Source organism: Anopheles cruzii, chromosome X (genome assembly GCF_943734635.1).
Source record: "Anopheles cruzii chromosome X, idAnoCruzAS_RS32_06, whole genome shotgun sequence".
NCBI lineage: Eukaryota > Metazoa > Arthropoda > Insecta > Diptera > Culicidae > Anopheles > Anopheles cruzii.
Window position 1 is genome coordinate 4,421,417 of NC_069143.1, and position 20,669 is coordinate 4,442,085.

The following is a 20,669-nucleotide window of genomic DNA, read 5'->3' on the forward strand; positions in this document are numbered from 1 at the left end:
TGTGTCCCCTTTCTGGGGTTGCTAGAAAGCTCTCCCTTATCGGGAGCAACATAAAAAAGGATAACAGGCCTGCCGAAGAGGAGAAGAATGATTTCTGTGGCATCTTACATAAAAAGATACCTGCTTCCCAAAGATAGCTGATCTTCCAAAAACCATTTTGAGAGACTTCAATGCTAAAATACGTAGGGAGTCGGTGTACCGCTAACGGACCGGTCTTGACAATCTATGCGTTAATTAACGAAAAAGGTTGAAGATTGATCAATTTTGCATCGGCAAGCCACCTGGTGATTTTTTCCGGCTACCTGAGTCCGACTAACTATTACTCGGACTTTACATAGACGAATTGCGGTAACTGAATATAGCTGTACAGAGTCCAAACAATATTAACGTTTTCTTCATTGATTAATTTGAGCTGGTTAGAAAGTATACAAATACGCTTCCATATACAAAAAGTGTGGGTCATGGCAACCCGAATATCCCTTCCAGATTATCGAGCGCTTTGCCTTCTACTGGGACTTGACGGTGATCCATTGTTTCGATTGGTTTATTTGTATAATTCGAGTGTTTCATCGCTTGACTACCGTTCGTGATTGAAGCTGTTCGCGGCTTAAGGCGCCTAGGCCTTTGGCTCTCTGCCGTGAGGAGTGATTCTTCTCATTTGGCAATTACGCGGTCGTAGACCGCGGATCTAAGACAATTATACATAAAAAAACTAAGACATATATTTTTTTAATTAAACGTTAAAATAAATGAAACGCTAAGTTCTGATGCTGTTGCGCGAAATGCTGTATTCTGAATGGCCAAAATTATGGCATGGATTCTATAGATAATTCGTTATAAGAGACTATCGTTGTATAGCCTTTTCCACTCGCTATAACAACGGACGCGCATAAAACATAGCAGAGATCGACCAATCACGAAGCGGCATATTTCACACATGGGGACGATAGTGTCATCAGAATGTTGCATTCATCCAATCAGAGCTTACGGGGGTAATATTTCAACCAATCACATTGTAGATGATTTAGTGAACCCTCTGGTAACAACCAGAGGATGGAAATAAACCATATTCTTTAAATTGCTGCTGCGAGCTTGGTCGTAACGCTTGTGCGATACGCGTTGGAAGCGGAAAAACGATTAGTTCGGGCGAGTGTCGCAAAAGCATCACTTATAGCTGGGTGAAGCAACTAAGTGTGCATTTCAGCTGTTTATTTGTGAATCGAAGTATCGTGAAATAATCGTGAAAATCGTTTGTTGTTTCGACCCTATGGACGAATCGTGCTACAGTTTTAAGGAAACCATTTTCCAAACCAACATCCGATTCCAGCTGTATGCGCTTTATTCACTCTCACACGGTTTCGGTTAGCTCGTATTTCTTGATGAACCCATTGGCCCGTTAAGGTTGATCTCTTTTATAATTAAAGTGATACGATTCCGTGGAACTGCTGGCTTGGTTGGGTGACGCGGCGACATCTTTGAAAAGGAAGAAAAAGAAACTCGACGTTTACCCCCAGTAAATGCTTCTGTGAAGCACAGCGTGTGACACACATACACACATTGTATAAATGCGTTCATAGTGTGAGTGCATTCATTCATTTTGATTTGCAATAGTGTTGAAATATCGTATGCCGAGTTTTGGTTGAGTCGATATTTGCTGTGTTTGGATTTGGGAAGTCGCAGAAACTAAATAAGTAACCTGGGCAAGTTCGTAGAAGAGGTTAGGGAAGGAATAGTTAATAGAGTTTTATTGTATGGTTCGATCCGTGGTCCGTGATTAGTGTCATTAAATCGGGTACAATGGAATAAATTCGTGGCAAGTTAAATGGACGAATATAAACATGGCGAATTTAACAAACATGTCGCCACAGCAATTTTCGCTGCGGTGGAATAATTACACTAACTACATAGCCGGCGCGTTTGATGCTCTCCGTTACGAGGAGGACTTTGTGGACGTAACGCTCTGCTGCGAGGGTCGCAAAATCCGCGCACACAAGATTTTACTGTCTGCCTGCAGCCCGTACTTCAAAGAAGTATTCAAGGAGAATCCATGCCAGCATCCGGTGATCATCTTTAAGAATGTGCGCCACAGCGACCTGATGTCGATCGTAGAGTTTATGTACCAGGGCGAGGTGAGCGTCGCCCAGGATCAGTTGCCATCGTTTTTGCACACGGCTGAATTGTTATCGATCCGAGGGTTGACCGATAGCTCGAACGAACCACGGCAACAACAGCAACAGACGGGTTCGTCTGCCTCCATCGCGCAACAGCTACTACAAACGCAAGGTCAGACGGCACTACTGGAAAAGCCCACCACGATCACGACCGCGGATTCGCTGTTTCTCACTCTGCCATCTAACTCAACTATCGTCCATCAACCGAAGTTACTGCAGGCGCAAATACAAACGCCGATCATCAGTAAGACTATAATCAAAGCCGCAACAACCGAGATGCCGGCCCTGACGACGCCTAGTGGCACTATTACCGTACCTATTGCACAGTCGCCACAGCAACAACAGTCGGCGATTGCCAAGATCCAAGTACAAACGTCGCAACAACAGCAAGCCGCTCAACAGTCCCAACAGGTGCAAGTACAGATGCAGCAAGTCCCACAAGTAGTCCAGCAAGTTCAACAAGTACAGCAAGTACAGCATGTTCAGCAAGTTCAGCAAGTGCAACAAGTTACGCAGCAATCCCAGCAACAGCAATCGCACCTTCAGCAACAAATTCAGCAACCAGTCCAAACGCAAGCCACAACGTTACAGGAAGTAGTCGACAGTGTAGTCCAACCCAAAAAGAAAAAAATAAAGATACAGCAGATTATTACTTCGCAATCGGCAGCCAGCACTGTACCAGCAATGACAGTCGCTGTAACTGCCACAGCTTCTGGCCAGTCGGGCGACAGTGACATGTTTGAACCGGAAGCCTACACCATCGCGACTACCAAGGTTGATGCGTCACGTACACAGCAAGAACAACAAGAGCAAACTGGTAGTAAGGATATGATCACAGCACTGAGAGCAATTTTTAAATTGATTTTGTTTTCCGCAGTTGAAACTTACACAGAATCAGCCCAATCTTCAGGTGCAGCACTTAAAATCGAAATGCCAGAATTTATCAGCGTTGGCGAGGCAATGACCACTGGAAGCGCGAACAATAACTCGTTTATGCAAGGTATATAGATGGAACTAGCTAACAATCTTCGTAATAGCATGGAAATGTAAACTTCATACTTTTTATCGCACTAATTATTAAACATATGTTCCGTTTTCAATCGTTTCAAAACAGAGAGCTACGAATTAGTTGGTGAAAATATAGAGGATAAAGATGTAGATGACGATGAAATGGCACAGGACAACATAGAAATCGAAGGTTCAGATATAGATATGAGTAAGTGGATGTCCTGATAAATGACTGAGGAAGTGAACCTGTTTCTTATGCCGCGACTGATTTCATGTCTGCTTTGCCTTTCTCATAGGTCGCATCTTCCAGGGGTCATCAGACGAGCAGAAATCGAACATATTGCAAGGTAAGCATTGTATTTTATATATGACAAATTGTGCTTTCTTTTCATTTACTAGTTGTTGCTTTTTTGGACAGTATTTTTATGTACGTTCAACGTTCAGCGCTAGTTTACTATTTGATTTGATTTATGATGGCCGTAATGATGCATCAGTCACGGTGAAAATTGTTAGCCATGATGCAGTCAACTTATGTTTCGGGGCTTCGAAACTTTATGTCAAACCAAATTACTTTCAAAACAGTTTTCTTTTATTAAAAATTTTAAGCAGTTCAGGCGGTTTAGGCTCTATGTCTTTTTGTAGTAATTCCATGCCATTTCATAAACGAGTATTGCATTCGTGGAAATGGAAATCGGTTTACTATGAGGAGTGCTTTTGCTAGATGTTTTTGCAAACATCGTTAGTAGCTTATAAAAAATAAAAAAAAGTATGAACTGTTCGCGTGAACGTTACTAACACATTATTTGATGATTATCTATACCTGAGTATTAGTTTAAGGTGAAACGTGGAAACAAATCACCTTTGCGCGACTACGCAATTGGAAATTTTTCTACATTTGTTTGAATCTTGTCATTCTATCAATGCAGTGTTGTTCTTATTGGCATCAAAGATTTGTTTATTGACCGTGTGTATACGTGAGTATTATGGACGGTTTCATAAAGTTTTCAACAAAGTAAGGGTCCACGACTAGGTATTGCCTGGACTTTTTAAAGCCAAGGTGCGGGCATACAACTGTGGATGTGTAGACGTATTATTTGTTTTGAGCTTGTTGCATATATTTGCTAGAATTTGTCTCCTGTAAAGTCGCAAAGGATACAATTTTTATTGCGGGTACGTAAACGCAGTAATGTAAGTGCTGCATTTCCAATTTAATTTCGAAAACCATGGGAAGAATTGCAAAGTTTTTGAATTATACAGTGCTACAACGAAACCGAACGTATAAATGTCTATTTATTACAATAAATCCGTTGATAAATTGTCAATAAAATTGGCGGGATCACTTTTTCCTATGTACTTCAAATATATTTGGATTAAGCTATTCTGGGAAACAATCTGCAGTAGTGTCTAATCGATATTGCGATATTTGTAGTTAAATAATCCGATCTACCATTTACTTGTGCTTTACTTAAATCATCAATCACTTCGTGAGATTCGGTAACATCACCTAGTAATTTGTGTCGTGTCAAGTGTTGCTCTCCATTTAAAATAAAGTTTTGCGTCTACGCAAGCAGAAAAATAAGGGCTTTCGAGCATCGTCATTTTCGGTGGCGGTTGTTTAATGCCACGCTTCTACGGGTCGCGAACATACGCCCACGCACTTTTTTTTCTTTCTTTCTCTCTCTGTATCTATTTCCTCTTTTCTATATTCGTCTTTCAATTTCCAGACACGGAGCTCCGCTTCCGGTGTAGTATCTGTTGGAAGGGCTTCAAACACCCGATGTCTCTGACACTGCACAAGGATCTGCACTCTGGAAAAACGAAATGTCCCGTCTGCTTGCGCTCGTTCTCGCGCAGCTACGACATGCGAATTCACCTGAACAAGATCCATCAGGTGACGCTGAAGCTGGACGCTAGATTCAACTTTCGGAACATGAAAGCGGAATTGAACCAATAGTCACCCAACTACATGCCTTTCTCTTTGAGGTAACAGTTTTGGTTGGTTTGGTTGGTGGCTTTCTAGTTGTATTGCAAAGAAGCTCAGCGGGACAAGGGAATGCATAAGCACATACAAGCTTAAAGCAGCTAAAGAGGGGATAGTGAGAGAGAAACAAAGATTATATTGTATGGATTTGGCTGTAGCATTCAATGTATTACTTCGTATTTAGTAGATGAAGCATCTAGACTGTTTTTGTTTTATATAACGTTCTCAAAATGTAATCCACATTTTGATTTTATTTTCACTATGACATGTCACTTTTTAATTTTTCATCAATTCATTTGATTTTCTATCTAATCATAGTTTAATATAAGCTACTCCTTCTATGTAATCGTTTTAATCATGGTTTGGCACACGCTTCAATACATATGGCGTATTCCATGGGTTGTGCGTTGTTCCAATCAATTTAAGGATTGGATGTCCAGGAACCCAGTTGTCGTAGCCTATCTTTAGATAAGTTCAACATCGTGTCGAGCTTCACTTTTTATCTTTTGTGAACAATAGGGCGCATACGAACTGTTTTTGCACCTACATTTTGTTCTGGAAAGCTTCGGTATTTTTTTGAATTTTCATTAAGTCTTAAAATTCCTTTTTATGTGTTATAATAGGTGAAAAATTAAAAATTAAAATTACAATCGATTGGCAAATTTCACTATTATTTAAGCCATTTATGACAGCCAGTATTTATAAACAAATCAGCCACTATTGCAAACTTTTGTTTTAATGTTTCAAAGAACGGCCCCAGGGAGCTGGGCCCACCGAACGAGCCGAATATATTTCAAGCATCATCTCGGGGTTGTATTAATTATTGATATTGCGATGTACCTATACATATGCATTCGACTAAACTGCAATCGTGAACTAACCGTGTCCACAGTTACAAATCTTCAGTTAGAAATCATCATTATCAATTATAAAGGTGCTACATATTTTTTCGTTGATATCAATATGCAGTATGTAAAAAATACATACACAGTCGTATTTTTGAATTGTTTTTGAATACCGTTGCCTTCAAATCAAAGGGACGCTCAAATTGGTGCGTTGGGTTTCGAATCCGCAAAATCGGTAGGAAATGTGATAATCATAATCCTTTTTTTTTGGAGCGTTCAGTATACAGTATATTCGCTTCACGGTTTGTATTTTGTGAAAAATATAATTATTCGCAAAAATAACTACCAGATACATGCCTTGTTACAACTTAAAAATCTGGAAGTAGATGGAATTAAAGCTTTCTTTTTAATACAAATCGAAACCCTGAACGCCTTACCAAATAGCTTTGATGAATGTTTTCTCTCTTCTCTCTTGCAGAAGTGTATGAGCACAAAATGAAACCGAAAAAGTTCAAATGCAAAGATTGCGACAAAAGCTTCGTCGCCTGGAAATCGCTCACGATGCATCAGCACATACACAGGGGCCTCACGAAATGCGCTATCTGTGGCGCAATCCTGTCACGCACGGCTAATCTTAAGCGCCACATGAAGCTGAAGCATGAAAAAATTATAATGTAGTTGCCTAGCGTTAGTTCACGACCTATCGCTACTGGTATCCTTCTAACCCGACGTCATCCTATGCATCGGAGAAGTGGGGAGTGCAAATGGGAATACGAGACATAATGCGATGATAGATATACTTTTAAGATGTGGCTACTTGTCCGCAAAATTGCACAACACAACTTGCATAGGTAATATTTTCTGTCCCCCCGACACAGGAAATGAATGAGAAGTTATAAAGATAGAGTGGTAAGCGGGCTTACTGAAAAAGTATTGCAAACTGAAACTCTTATTTTTAAACAAAAAAGGTAATTCTTGATTTGTCCTACAAGTTATACAAGTTTAGAGTACACGTATGTCCTTCGGTTAAGATTGAATAGCTCTGTATCATGGTTATGTAAGGTATGGACACTGCAAAACTTACGCGCAGAAAAATACAACGTCAACATTTATTTTAATTTATTTTCAAATCAGGGATAATCATCATATTCCCATCATAAAATGTTTAATTCGTCGCTTTACTAGGCTGCTCATTAAATTCGGAGCCTCGACAAAAGAGGGCGCTGCTACGAGTCTACGATTTTTTTTTGCCTTTTAGCCTTTAGTATCGACAAGCCTTTTAGTATCGACAGTATTTTTGAGACGTCAGAGTATTCCTTACAGCTGCTATGACGTCAGCTTTTGATGAACAAACGCCTTACGCCCAGGATTTTTTTTAGGTTTGAAAACAGATGGAAGTCGCTAAGGGCCAAATCTGGTGAATAGGGTGGATACTTCAACAATTCGAACTTTAATTCATGGATTTTTTTCCATTTTCAAAATGCTCTTGTGACACGGTGCATTGCCCTGATGAAAGACGATGTTTTTCTTCTGCAAACCGGGTCTTTTGTAACAAATTTTCACTTCATTTTCACTTAAATGTTACAAAAATAATCAAAATTTATTGTTTAATCAATTTGCAAGTAATCCGCTAGCGAAATTCCATTCGCATCCCACAAAACTGATGCTAACATCTTTTTAGGCATTTTCTGGACAAACTCGTTTCGGAACTGAAGAAAAAGGTTAATACCACTCCTTAGCCTCTTGTTTTGATTCAGGATCATGGTAATAGACCTAAGCCTCATCTTTAGTGATGATTCAATGCACAAAACCAAGTTTATCCTATCTAAAACACTCTAAATGTTGTCAAGAAAGATGCATTCGAATGCGTTTGTAGCAAATGCGGCACCCATGTTGCAAACAGCTTTCTGAAACTCAATACTTCAGTCAAAATATTGGTTATACTGCTCAATGAGTTGGCTAGGTCTTGTACTTAATTTCTATCAGTGATTGGATGATTTTCGAAAACGATATCCTTTATTGTTTTACGATTTCAGGTGTTGTGTCTGTTTTTTACGTTTTTAACGTGGATCGTCTTAAAGGCTACTACGACCATGTTTAAGCTCAGAATCCCCCCCTAATCCCCTCAGAAACCCCCTAATGAAAGGCAAAGAGTCCTTATACACTTTCAACATTCGTTCATAATTTTCCTTTGCTTTTAAATCTTCCAAAAATGAAAATTCAATCACTACACGATACTTGATTTTTTCCATTGTGAAAAATACTGTGATATGTTAATACTAAATGGCTTGTAAAAAAAAACTAAGTGACCGATTGACATGAAACTTTCCATACGTTCATTTGAAAAGTGTACCAATATAACAAAAAAAAATTGGACTCGTAGCAGCGCCCTCTGTTGTCGAGGCTCCGAATTCAGTGAGCAGCCTAGTATATACAGATTTTCGGAGCATCAACTTCGATTCATTGCTTGAGTTATTACACAGTATTATAGGAGTCTATTTCGAAGCCTTATCCTGCTTCTAGGTGAACTTTATCCAATTAATTGGTTTTATATTATATTTTTCGATTCGAAAGTTTCGTTTCGCTCACCACTATATCCTGTATCACCTGGATCGCAAGTGATCCGTTCTTTGGAGGGTTGTGGAACGTAATTTACAGCCAACTGAAGAATTCTATGATGATGACGTATTTTGACGTGATTTGACGTATTTTCACAACGTTTGCCTTGGGTTTTTTCATGCACGTGTTGTTGCTTGTCTATCATTAAAACAATGCATAAGTGCCAACAAATCATATTTTACAGACGTTATATACAGCAAAGAATGATCGGAACTGATATTGTTTATAACGACATCAATTGATCTTGCCGTGTCCATACCTTATTAATCAAACATCGCCGTTTTTCATCCATGATCTTCGTATTATTTTAGGAACTGGAACTCCCGTACTAGGTTGCGGTTTGGGATAGATTGGTAATAGAGGTGCAAAATTAAGTGCTTAGTTGCCCGATGTGACGATTGCAGTCACAGTCGAAATGGCCTCGAAATGTCCCTTCCTGTCTAAAAAATCTTACATACAGTTGCTTGAGCAGCTTACTTCTAAACCCTACTGAATAATAATAATGACCACACTGGATGTGCTAAAACGATTAAGGTAAACAATAAACATCAGTATGCTGTGCAAGATCAATCACGAAGTCGTCATTAATAAGATGAAGTTACGAGAAAGTGGAGGGCTATCGGAACGTCTTCCATTCTTTTAGTCAATAGATGGCTTTAGTAACCTGCATCGCCCGTTCTGTATGTGTATGATTGTGATTAATCATCACATTATATCACACTAGAAAGATCTCAGATTCAGACACAAAGGGTGACACCTTCTCAGACAGGCTTTTGGTGACTTATGTGTTGTATATTCTATGCATTGAGCATGCTTTACAGATGATCACGTACAGAGAGAATATATGCACAATTTTGCTGGTTGTTTTTAAATTAAAAAAACACCTAGAAAACGACTGAAAATCATAATTATTGTTTATTTTTTAGATACTGTAAAAGACCAGATCGTACACTTTAGGTTTCTCGGTCCCTGTAAATTTCGTTTCAAAGTTGTTTCGCACTTAAAAGATAAATTGTCGAAAGTATCGTTAAAATGATCTGGTTGTGTAGAACAAATACTTGTTTGAATGGTTCAGATTCAGTAAACGGTTGACGGTGAGAATGCTGTTAACTGGTAGTACGATAACATAACGGATGCACCATAACAACGCCCTGATTCAATCTATCAGCGCAAAGCAGAGTTTTTAACACATTTGGACGGTAACGTCATCAGAACGCAGCGTTCAACCTGTCAGGCGCCCGGACATTCTGACGGCCGGATTCAAACAATCAGGACACATTTCGACATGCATGTTGTACACACATTGAACATGAACATGAACATGTACATTGAACATCAACCATAATACAGTTTGAAATCATCTTAAAAACGCTGCCTTTCCAAAAATAAACGATGAAAAATGGTTTCATTATTACTCTCTTCAAATGATTATGGTCAAACGCAGACGCCCCTCCAAAAACGACTTCAATACATGGATGGTAGGCAAGTTTTTGTTGTATGTTTGGTGGGACTAGAAGAAAACTTTCTACCATAAACTGGTGAAACGTAACGAAACGGTTAATTCGGTACTTTGTTACGCGGTACTCTACTTTGTCCAACTCGACCGTTTGAGCGAAGCAATCTAGAAGTAACAAGAATGGTACAACAGGAAAACAGTTGCGTTTTATCATGATAAGACCAGACTACACACATCTTTGATGAATCGTAACAAATTGATGGAATTTTATGAGAAGTTTCAATGCATTCTCCATACAGTCCGGACTTTGCATTGTCGAAGCAAGATTCGTTTAGATTTCTGCAACACTCTCTTAGTGGTAGAAAATTGACCGAACCAAAAGCCGCTGAAAATTATTTTACCAAGTTTTGCCGATGGAATTATACAGCTCCTACAAAATGGCAAAAGGTGATAGATATTAACGCGGTCGGTCAATATGTAATTGATTGAAATTAATTTCAAATAAAAAATATTTTTCTTAAAAAAATCACCAAAAAAACATGGAGACTTTTTATCATTGCAAATCATCGAATCCCGCCGTCATCAACTGCTCCTATAGCCTAAGAACTAAAAATTTTACTAAAAATAATTTTGAATCACTAGAAATAATGTTGCATACAAAAAGAAGCTACAGTGGCTAGCGAACCCAATATTTTTTCTACAAAATAAAAGATTTAATCAATTACAACGATAATAAATTATTTTATTCACTTCAAAAAAGGTGAAAACATCGATCAAGAATTGTATATTATATTTCCCCTTTTTTGGGATCATTGATGTACATGAAAATTTTCTCCAGTACAAAACAAAGTTTTTTTTTCTAAGGATATGCCATTACGCTCAGATAATAGTGCAAAACGACGTGGTTTGGTCATGCAGTACTTTGTACGATCTCAGGTTTCATTTTTGACCTGACTGTTTTATTCAAATAACCTGATTCTGTTTAATTACGTGTGGTCTGATTAACAATGATTACGTACTTTTTTCAAGTTTCGGTTGGCGTTTGAGTCAAACGGTGTATAACTGACATACCAGTAAGGCATCCTTAAACCAAAATGCCTTCTTCAGTTGCTTCTTAATATTAATTTAGCACGCTTTTCTCACGATTAGTTCTTCATTTTCAATATCCTAACATATAAAAATCCACGATACCATTACCAACAAATAGTGGCTCATCATCCATTGATCATCCATCTGCGCTGCACCGATTCATCGGTTCTTATGCGAAATACGTCAGTTCGAATCTTGACAATGCGTCAACTTAAGTGCAAAATTTTAAATTGATGCTTAATATTTATTTTTAAATAATAAATAAATTATCGATAAGTAACTAAGATTACTTTATTTGCTGTAATACTAAGCTGAATGAACGAATAAGATGTGGAAACCTAAAATGTACATGCTACAAAATTCAAGTAATCGCGCACCGTTCAAATTCACCAACGGTTGCGAATGGCTGTACCATTTCAATTTCTACGTTAGATTTCAACATTAAATGGTCAAATATTCAGATAATATACTTTGTTCCGCTAACCACTGGCCATTTGTATGGGTGTGATAAGAGGTAATGCAATAAACTGTGGACCGTATCTGCCAATTGTTCCTGAATCGTAATAAAATCCATCCGTGATGAGAAAGAGCTTGTTTTAGGCAAACCTAATCATGGTTTAAAGATACAAAATCGAAGAAGTGACCAGAATGCGAGAGAAAGAGAGAGAAAGAAAGAAAGAAAGAGAAAAATTAGATGAAGAGAAAGATAATTGTGCATACTTTGTACTATTATAAAATGTTCTTTTAGAACAATTTCGCTTTCTACCAATAAAATTGTTTGTCACGATATATCAAACCATTTTATCATTTTGAAACTATTGGAATTTGTGTTTTTACTATGATTTGCTCCTGGTTTTTCTATTTACGTACAGAAATTGTTTGAAATGTAGGATCGCAGCTTCATTGTTGCGGTAGCTATCATTTTGCTTGAACTGTTGAACTCTTTCTCTCTCGAGCGCTTGCGCTAAGCTCGCTTTCTTTCCATTTAAGCGTTTAATTTGTACAATTTCTTTTGTCTACTTTTAGATATCGTTACCGATAATAAGTGGTCACGGTGTAAGATGTGTGGTTTAATTATCACATCCGCCAATCTCTGGCGTCATATGCGAACACAACATAGTTTGCTCGAGCCGAAGCGTTGCGATCGTTGTAACAAGCGATTCAAAAACAAGTACAGCTTACGAGAGCACGTCCGAATGACACACGAAAATCGACCACAGCAGGACCAGCATTAGGGAAAAACGTCCTTTTTTCCTTAGCATATGCCCAAGTTCATAGTGTTCGATTTATGGAGTTCTGTGGTTTTACAATGGTATTGCCAAATTGATTATACAAATCAAGGAAGCAGGTTACCATAGAAATAACTTATTTGTAACGTATTATTTTATTTTTACTTACTTGGCCACTGCGAGAAAGATTTCAAACACAATTCCGTAATGTGTTTAATACTGAATTAAGTTAGGATTTTTTTTTTACTAGCAAAGTAACACACGTAGTATAGTAATTAATAAAACTGAAAGCATAGCAAGAATCCATCTTACTTTAATGAATTCTTCACGTTCTAGTGAACTTAAAATGCCACGGAGATACCGTTTAAGTGTAAAATGAATGAATATATCGTGATTTATGTAATAGAGTAACTCGAAGCGTTTGGGCACATATTTTGGGGCTAAGTGCATTTGTATGTGTTTATATCGCTTTGAATCTAATATATATCTGGTTCAAAATATTGTTTTCGAAAACTTTTTTCTTGAAAGACGCTCTATAACAACAAAACAGGCAGTATATGGTCCGAACTATCCGAAAGACACTGCAAGGTCCGAAGTAAATGTATCCAATATTTTTAGCTAACACTCCTCAATTTTGGCCACCTTCTAATAATTTCCTCCCACCAATATTGCGTGCAATGTTGTATGCAACATTGTACGCAAAATTTCCACGTAGCTGGCCTGGGTTCGAATCCCAGGACCGGCTGTGACGCAGCCGGTCACGGCTTCGATTCCCGATACCGGCGTGACCAACAATCTCGCTCGTAAAATCAAACCGTTACAGAAAGCATGAGAAATTAAAATTATCTCTGGTGCAGGCTAAGACCGCTCAGCGTTTGTTGTCCAATAAGAAGAAGGAGAAGAACATATGGCCAAACAATGTTTTCGGCAATATTTCAATATTAGTGCGTGGTAAATATTTTAGTGCAGTTTGCCGGTGCTAGTTTGCAAGGAAAAAATTCGATTTATTCGATCGACAGAAAATCGATTTTTTCGGGTCGTCTGGTCGGGACCGCGAAGTTTTCACGAATTTTTGGAGCGGATTGTTTTGATTAAAAAAATGACCACACGCTGACAGCGTGTTACGGACACCGCCTAAGACACTGGAATGGCTAAGAAGCGGCGCAGCATGCGAAAACCTTGATGATCATCGATGATTGATGGAGTCTTGATGATGATTGATTTCTGACAAAATTTATAATTTAATTTTCACAGTTTTAAAAATGACAGCTAAACGTAATTTTGTCTATGGTTACTGGGATCAATTGTCGTAGGACCAAATCGCGCAGATCAGTTCTCGATACACTGTTATTCCATGTTAAATGCGTTTTTGTCATACCACGTTTTATAGTGACTTCACGAGAACGCGATCGGATGAGTAAAAAAAGATGTTCTACTCCTGGTTCTAAGCTACCTTCCCATCAATTTTCAGCCAAATCGGTTCAACCGTTCTTGAGTTATGAATAGTGTTACTAACACGTCTTTCTAACATAGATTTTGATTATATGATCCCAAAAATTCAATTAATTGTAGTATCGTTATCATTTTATCGATTGAATAACCAATGCTTTGTTATTACAGTCAGCCTGGAAAAGATTGAAATAACCACTGAGGACAAGCTCTACAAATGCCCTGAGTGTCGGCGATCCTTCTGTTCCACCAACGCTATGAAACGCCATCGGCAGGCAAAGCACACGAACTCGCAAGTTTCCTTTATGTGCGCCCTATGCGATGCTCGCTTCAAAACTAAATGGTCGCTATCAACGCATAAATCGAAATATCATCGCGGTCAAAGCACCTCATTCACTATACGTTCTACCGACGGGGCGTCGTCTGCTGCTACAATCGAAGTAGTCACTGGTGAGAGCGCGACCGGCAGTTCCGCGCCATCCGGTGCTAGTGGTCCTACTAGCGCGAAGATATTGAAGACTGATCATACCGGCACTAGTAGCCAGGAAGCCCAGAAACGTGCATCTTCTGGAGGAATGGTGACACGCATTAAGTCACAAATAATCACACCCGAAGACCCTTAGAGTATCTATTATTTTTAGGGTTTATTTTATTTTATATATTATAATCCTCTTTTATCATATTACGGATGCGGCTCTACTCACGCCCTTCGACATATGTCCTTCAGAGTTGGACTTTTACATTATTTAAATGCCTTACACGGGTAAAAGACTGTGGCGATTGCTTTCAAACACTAAAAACCCAAAATAAATCTGAAAACTAGAAATAATCATATTTTAAGTATACCAAGTTGAGTGCTAGGAACAGAATAATAATTGGCCCTTTAAGTAAACAGCATATTATATTATACTATATTGATGTTCTAAAAATATTGTACAAATCAATTATCTGCTTTTCGAAAGCCTACGCAATCTTCATCAACCTGCTAGATACATCATTAGTGCAGCCCATGTTAACAAACTAGAACAATTATAATTGACACATTTTAACATAATCTATTTTGTAGAGATAAGAAAACAACAAGTACTACGCTGCGCACGTCTTTGCTATAGTCTCATTAATGTGGCAATAGATTTGTTTCGGTTAATTTCGAATTACTTAAACTTATACTAAGATAAATTTCAAGGAATATGTGTAAACTACAAAACATCTTCCGTTGAAATTATTACAACTGCGCTGTAATTTACATTACACTTACACGACAAAATTGTAAATATCATTTTTTTAAATAAATAAAGAAAACTATCGCTTTTAACAAGTGTCGGTCGACAATTTTTATTTATCGATGATCATAAAGAATATACTTCTCTAACATTTTTTTCACAACGGCCGGAAATATATCTTACAGACCATGAGAGTATGTAAAACAAATAAGTATGATATTATTCACAGGTAATACATGTCGTCGGTTCATGAGAACGTAAATGTAAAATAGAGTGATTAAATGAGTATTATTGCTATCTGAACGGAATGTGGTATCGATGGTTAGGATGTGCGGCAATGCTCATGAAATTCAGATAAAAATAGTTCTTTTTCGATTAAGTAATCGTAACAAGCACTTGCATTTATCCTTCAATAGTTTCGCCTCTTTTGATTTGCAGCACCTTCCCAATCTGAGTCATTGTCATTGTTTTTGTTGTGGCAGCTATCAAAGAAAAAATCGTTGCGAAAGCATCAACAGCAGTGATCCTCCGGTGATAATGGCCCAAGTGCGTTGAGTATTGCGAAAGTAGACGGTACCATGATTGCAGAGATCACCTTGGCAAAAGCACATATACACCTTTTTGTGGTTGTACACTGTGTACGCACACCGGTCTTCGGAGTCTGATGGTCCTCGCTGCACACACATGCGTTGTGTGGCCATATCGTAGTCTGTTCCAAAAAAGACCACCGACAATGTGAAAGTGATATGATTTAAAGAAACTGCTCCCGCTAAATATACGGTAAGCTCGTTTAATTAAAAGTTAATTTACCATCTTCTCGGAAGGATCCCATTCCTTCGATGACCTTGCCACACCAACCGGAAGCACACGGAACTGCTGTAACGCCACGTTCATTCTCTACCACGGTTGCGTTGAAAAGAAACGGATCTTTGCAGCTACCAAGTTCGCTCCGTGATCGACACTGGTAGCAACGTTTCAGCAGAGCTAGAAAAGAAAAAATACATATAACTTAGCAACCCAATACTTCTTAAAACATATAAGTGAAAGTAACACGTGGCCTTGAGTTCTTAAAGCTAGCAGCTACGGACAACATATTAAAAGTTACTAACACAGAGTAAGTTGCCATTTTCTTTTGAATATGCTGAAATTGAATACTAAACTATACTATACTGAACTATAAATTGAATACTAAACGAGAAATCTATTTGATACAAAATGCAGTTTAAACTGCTGATCGACATTACGATCTGTCCACTCAGGATGTTGGCAGGGTTTCAGACAAAGCACACGGCGGAAACACACAAAGCGACGTTGCCATACGTACCGTTTGTTATTACAATATGGCTCATAAGTAAGGTCGTTGTCAATAAACTGATAAACATTCCGTTAAACGATTTCATCGACATATTAAGGAAAAAGATAGTCCACGGTATTTCTGCATGCACGTATTTGATAGTATGCAACTGTTTTCTTGGACAGTAAAGTCTAATTGTTGTTAGCTCACTTTCAAGAAGCTTCAAATGGGAAAATTGAATCAGAGCGGGTCATTCACTTTCTTTCTTTCTGCTTTCGTTAAACAGCGACCTTCACTACGTGCGTTTAATAAAAACAGCCAGGTTGTGTAGATTTAGAAGTACGGCGATCGCAACACTTTAGAATCCGAAAACAATATTCCAAATAGTGGACGTTAATCCGGTCTGGTTTCCCTATAATGTAGATCACGATAGAAATGATTTCAACTAACGACGATTGAGTAGACAGAAAACACTGCACTTTTAGAAGACAGCGATTCTGACCAGTGAACAGCCTCATCCATCCCGAACACAACAGATAGCTGTCACTATTATCTCTATATAAAAAAGACGCTCCACAACATGACAGCCCACAACACAAACCGAGTAAGGTTTTGTTGTGTTGTGTTTGCTTCAGTCAATTCAATTAGGCTGGATTCCACAGGCAGAAATTAATCATTCTTGTAAAAGGGCAGTTGTTCCTTCCATCCGTTTGTTGTTATACGGGAGGACCGCACTAATGTTACAATTTGCAAACCAATTCCGAACAACTAATTCGCTAATAATTTATGTAATATAGTTTTAGCTATTCTTATCCGACTGCTACACGCGAACGGTCCACGCAGTAGTGGAGGAAATAACACTTGCATCTTAGAAATATAATCTTACTAAGTCGGATTAAGTTAGCTATAAATCTGTAATTTAATAAATCCGGCCGGTACCGTTCCTCTGAGACTAAAAAAAGCTACAATAAACTATTATGTTTTATAGTAAATTATTATTCTTGTACAATCAAAATCCAAAGACAGTGCAACTATTCCATACAAAACTCCTAATCATTATTTATTCAAATTGCTTAAAAAGGAACGTCGACGCATTCCTATTCCTATGCGTGATAAGTGATGTTGGAGGTGAATGATTGTGTATCCTTTTACTAGGATTCAACGGTACAAATGCATCGTACAATTTCACGGACAATCCCATGATAACAACTATGATTGTTTTGGTGACGCTACTTGTTTTCCACATAGATTCAATAACGTGTTTACGTGTATAACAGAGCTATTCCCTATTTAGTGTCGTTTCGGTACAGCATCCGAATCTAGTCCAACCTTGTGCATTTCCACCGATAATGAGAAAAGGTAATCGTAGCATTCAGCCCTACAGGAACGATAGAAGAAATTAACAAACCAGCATAAAGTACGAGGCGGCTCTGCACCTAACAATAACTTACATCGTCTTTGCCTTCTGCCAGTTGTGCCCCCAAACGTACACACCATGGCGGCGCACAAGAATGGCCGATGTTCCAGGATAGTCTCGTAACGCCTTAGCCATCGATTCTTCCAGGTCTTTTTCAAACAGTGTGTTCTCTATAATCGGTACCACCAGTTCCTCGTCGTACATCAAGTTACGGTTCAGTTCGTAGTCGTAAATGCCCTGCGCATGGTAGCAAAAAATATGATCTGAATATTGAATAAATAAGATTTATCTACGATTTGTTGATTTACCTTTATCATCTCTAAGTGAGTACAGCGGAACTCCTTTCCCGGCCAGAGCAGCGTTGCCATCACCGCCGCTGGACTGTGGGTATGGATAACAGCGCCAGCATTGCGATCCTTATAAGCCAGCATGAAAAGCGGTGTGCATTGGCTTTTGGTTAGCCTGCAGAAAGAACGCAGATAACATATGACCTTGGGACAAACAAATATTGACAACAACGTGGACAACACACTTTTTATAATCTGGTGGTGTCTGCAAATCATCTCCCTCGATGTTCTGGATGAAGAGATCATCTGGTTGAATTCGTTCTTTTTGCACACCCGACGGGGCGATGTAGATTTCATCACTGAATAGTGAAGCAGAAATAAGAAATAATAAAACAGAAATTAATTACTGGAGATATTCCGTACATAACACAAACAATCGATACCAATCCACTATGGTATCGATTTGCAGACAGGTTAGCACGTTGCTAAGGCGATACGAACTCCAGTTTTATACTTATACCGCCACCAGTTCCTGTCACCCATCCAAGATTGTAAAACTGTTTACACAGCTCCGGAATAAGCTTGCGCGGATGCTCCTGTACATTGTCGGCATTCGAGAACCCGGAAAGAGAAATAACATATTACATTGACCAGCTTCACAAATATTGATATCTGCGCGGAATTTACCTTATTGATAACATTATCATAAATCTAATTGATCGGGGAAGAAAACCGGGCACAACAGAGGGAAAACATTAGAAAAGAATTTCATTACCAAACGAAACATTCCTGTATTCTTAATTTTCTATTATGGATTATTAACTACCCTAATTCTAGAATATACATCAAAGGTCGCAAACTATAATTGCTATTTTTCTATTACTTGAGCGATTCTTATGATTTCTGGTAAAGAGGAGTAAAAAATCGGGCCCGAGCAAGTGTTTTTTTATATTCATCGTCTATATTTATATTTTCAAACTCCAACCGCTTCTAAATAAGAATGCATGTGGAAAGGTGTTTTGAGGAATTTTATTCTCAACTAATTCGTGGTGAACTCTAGCATATCTGATACTAAAAGTGGATGACTATAGTTGAATTCCGTATTGATTATTTTCTTTGTTACATCACGAAAAAATCGATTCTGTAATGCTACTTCAGCTCAGCGAATCGGCTGGCATAAAAACTGTTTGTCTAATCATCCCATGCATCTTCTGAATTCCACGTGTCACTAGTTAGAATTGCTGGTTCGATGAGGGGCATAGAGACGTTGCTTCGTTACTATAAAAATTTTAAATAATAAAGGATATTGTATTAAGCTATAGACAGAACTGTGTTATCACTATATTCACAATTTTTTAAGACACAATCTAAGAAGCATTAGCTGCTAGAAATAATTGAAACCTAAGTGCTCCCGTATCATAACATGCTTCGACGATGTTAAATATCGACATGGTTTGGTCAAAAAAGAAAATACGTTGACCCAAAATGCGTACAAAAAGCTTCGTTACAACATACCTCTGATAAATCTTGATAAATCGATGACCTTCCAGAAGCCATGTTCGTGTAGTGCCGTGTTGGTGTTGCACTGAATACAGTAGTAATTACAGCAGTTTTTGGTTGCTTTTTCACCAGGGGGCAGAATAGAGACCGAATGTTTGTGGAGTATTTGTTCCGTAACGGAACTGTCAACTTAGGTCATTATTCATCCCTTATAAAATCAGGTACAAAAGCTTATGTCCCAAAAACATTAAAATTTCCGACTATCAAACCCACTTGAAAGATTTACCATACCACTTAAGCAATAGAAATATGTAATATAAATTCCATCATAGTAGAAAACAACAGTTATATTGTTTTGTTCAGTTCAATCATTCATGCATCATTCTTTTCAAATAACGATTTTTTAATCATAGTAATCGATTCTAGTGGAGTTATCATACACTGCGGCTTCTTTATATTTGAGATCATTATACAGCGTTGAAAAGATTTTGATCAAGGCATTTCCCGATCGATGTCGCATTCAACCACGAAGAGGATTACGGAATGGCAGGCGTCTTACCAAGGCCCTACGATATCGGCTCCACTTAAGGCTTGTGTAGCGAAACCTATGACCTATTTGTTTTGTTAGAAAGTTGGCGCAAGATAAGGTCCCATAGAGAGTCTGCCCTAAGGGCAGTGCCTAAAAAGAATCGATCATTTCAGAAGTGCGCCAAAATAATTTTGTAGGGCCTATGTGTGGGAAAACAACAATTAGCTTTTGCTTTTGCAACACTAAAATTACCGCTTCATGCTCAATTACAGTTGAAGCAGAGAAAAATCGGCGATGAGCCGAAATTATGATTTATGAAAAAGTCATTTATGAAGAAAAAATCCGAGCGCAAAAATGTCAAATCGATCGCGCTTATGTCACATCGCATGTGAATCCGCGTACTTATAAACGATCTGACGTTACAGAGTAATGTCAAATCGTTTATTTTCGCTTCGTGTGGCCCCTCAGTACGATTTGACATTTTTAAGCTCGGCTTTACGCTTCGTCGGGCCCTCCAGTGACACAAAGTTTCTTGCACGGGTTATCTCCCTCGTGGTTAGTTTAAAGACCGA

At 38.3% G+C, this 20,669-nt stretch overlaps 3 protein-coding genes across 5 annotated transcripts; 1 reads left to right on the forward strand and 2 right to left on the reverse strand.

Annotated features, from left to right (window-relative positions):
- Positions 1-1,467: 1,467 nt before the first annotated feature.
- LOC128270389 (longitudinals lacking protein, isoforms H/M/V-like) lies at positions 1,468-15,156 on the forward strand. 2 transcript variants are annotated; one of them, XM_053007791.1, is made up of 5 exons: positions 1,468-2,991; positions 3,049-3,171; positions 3,286-3,387; positions 3,476-3,526; positions 14,019-15,156. In XM_053007791.1, exons 1-5 carry the CDS (start codon positions 1,839-1,841, stop codon positions 14,468-14,470), a joined length of 1,881 nt encoding a protein of 626 aa, XP_052863751.1. In that variant the 5' UTR covers positions 1,468-1,838; the 3' UTR covers positions 14,471-15,156. The 2 variants fall into 2 exon arrangements, with proteins under 2 accessions (XP_052863751.1, XP_052863759.1); XM_053007799.1 differs by having other exon boundaries at positions 1,468-2,988.
- LOC128270407 (uncharacterized) lies at positions 14,915-16,796 on the reverse strand. Its single transcript, XM_053007810.1, has 3 exons — positions 16,395-16,796; positions 15,881-16,054; positions 14,915-15,779 (listed from the first exon to the last, which is right to left on the reverse strand). The coding sequence occupies exons 1-3, from the start codon at positions 16,474-16,476 to the stop codon at positions 15,556-15,558; spliced, it is 480 nt and encodes a 159-aa protein (XP_052863770.1). The 5' UTR covers positions 16,477-16,796; the 3' UTR covers positions 14,915-15,555.
- Positions 16,797-17,368: 572 nt separating this feature from the next.
- On the reverse strand, positions 17,369-19,712 carry LOC128267806 (probable methylthioribulose-1-phosphate dehydratase). Of its 2 annotated transcripts, XM_053004735.1 has the most exons (7): positions 19,584-19,712; positions 18,756-18,779; positions 18,570-18,664; positions 18,314-18,427; positions 18,090-18,243; positions 17,816-18,018; positions 17,369-17,742 (listed from the first exon to the last, which is right to left on the reverse strand). In XM_053004735.1, the coding sequence occupies exons 1-7, from the start codon at positions 19,623-19,625 to the stop codon at positions 17,655-17,657; spliced, it is 720 nt and encodes a 239-aa protein (XP_052860695.1). In that variant the 5' UTR covers positions 19,626-19,712; the 3' UTR covers positions 17,369-17,654. The 2 variants fall into 2 exon arrangements, with proteins under 2 accessions (XP_052860695.1, XP_052860705.1); XM_053004745.1 differs by lacking the exon at positions 18,756-18,779 and having other exon boundaries at positions 19,584-19,684.
- Positions 19,713-20,669: the final 957 nt, after the last annotated feature.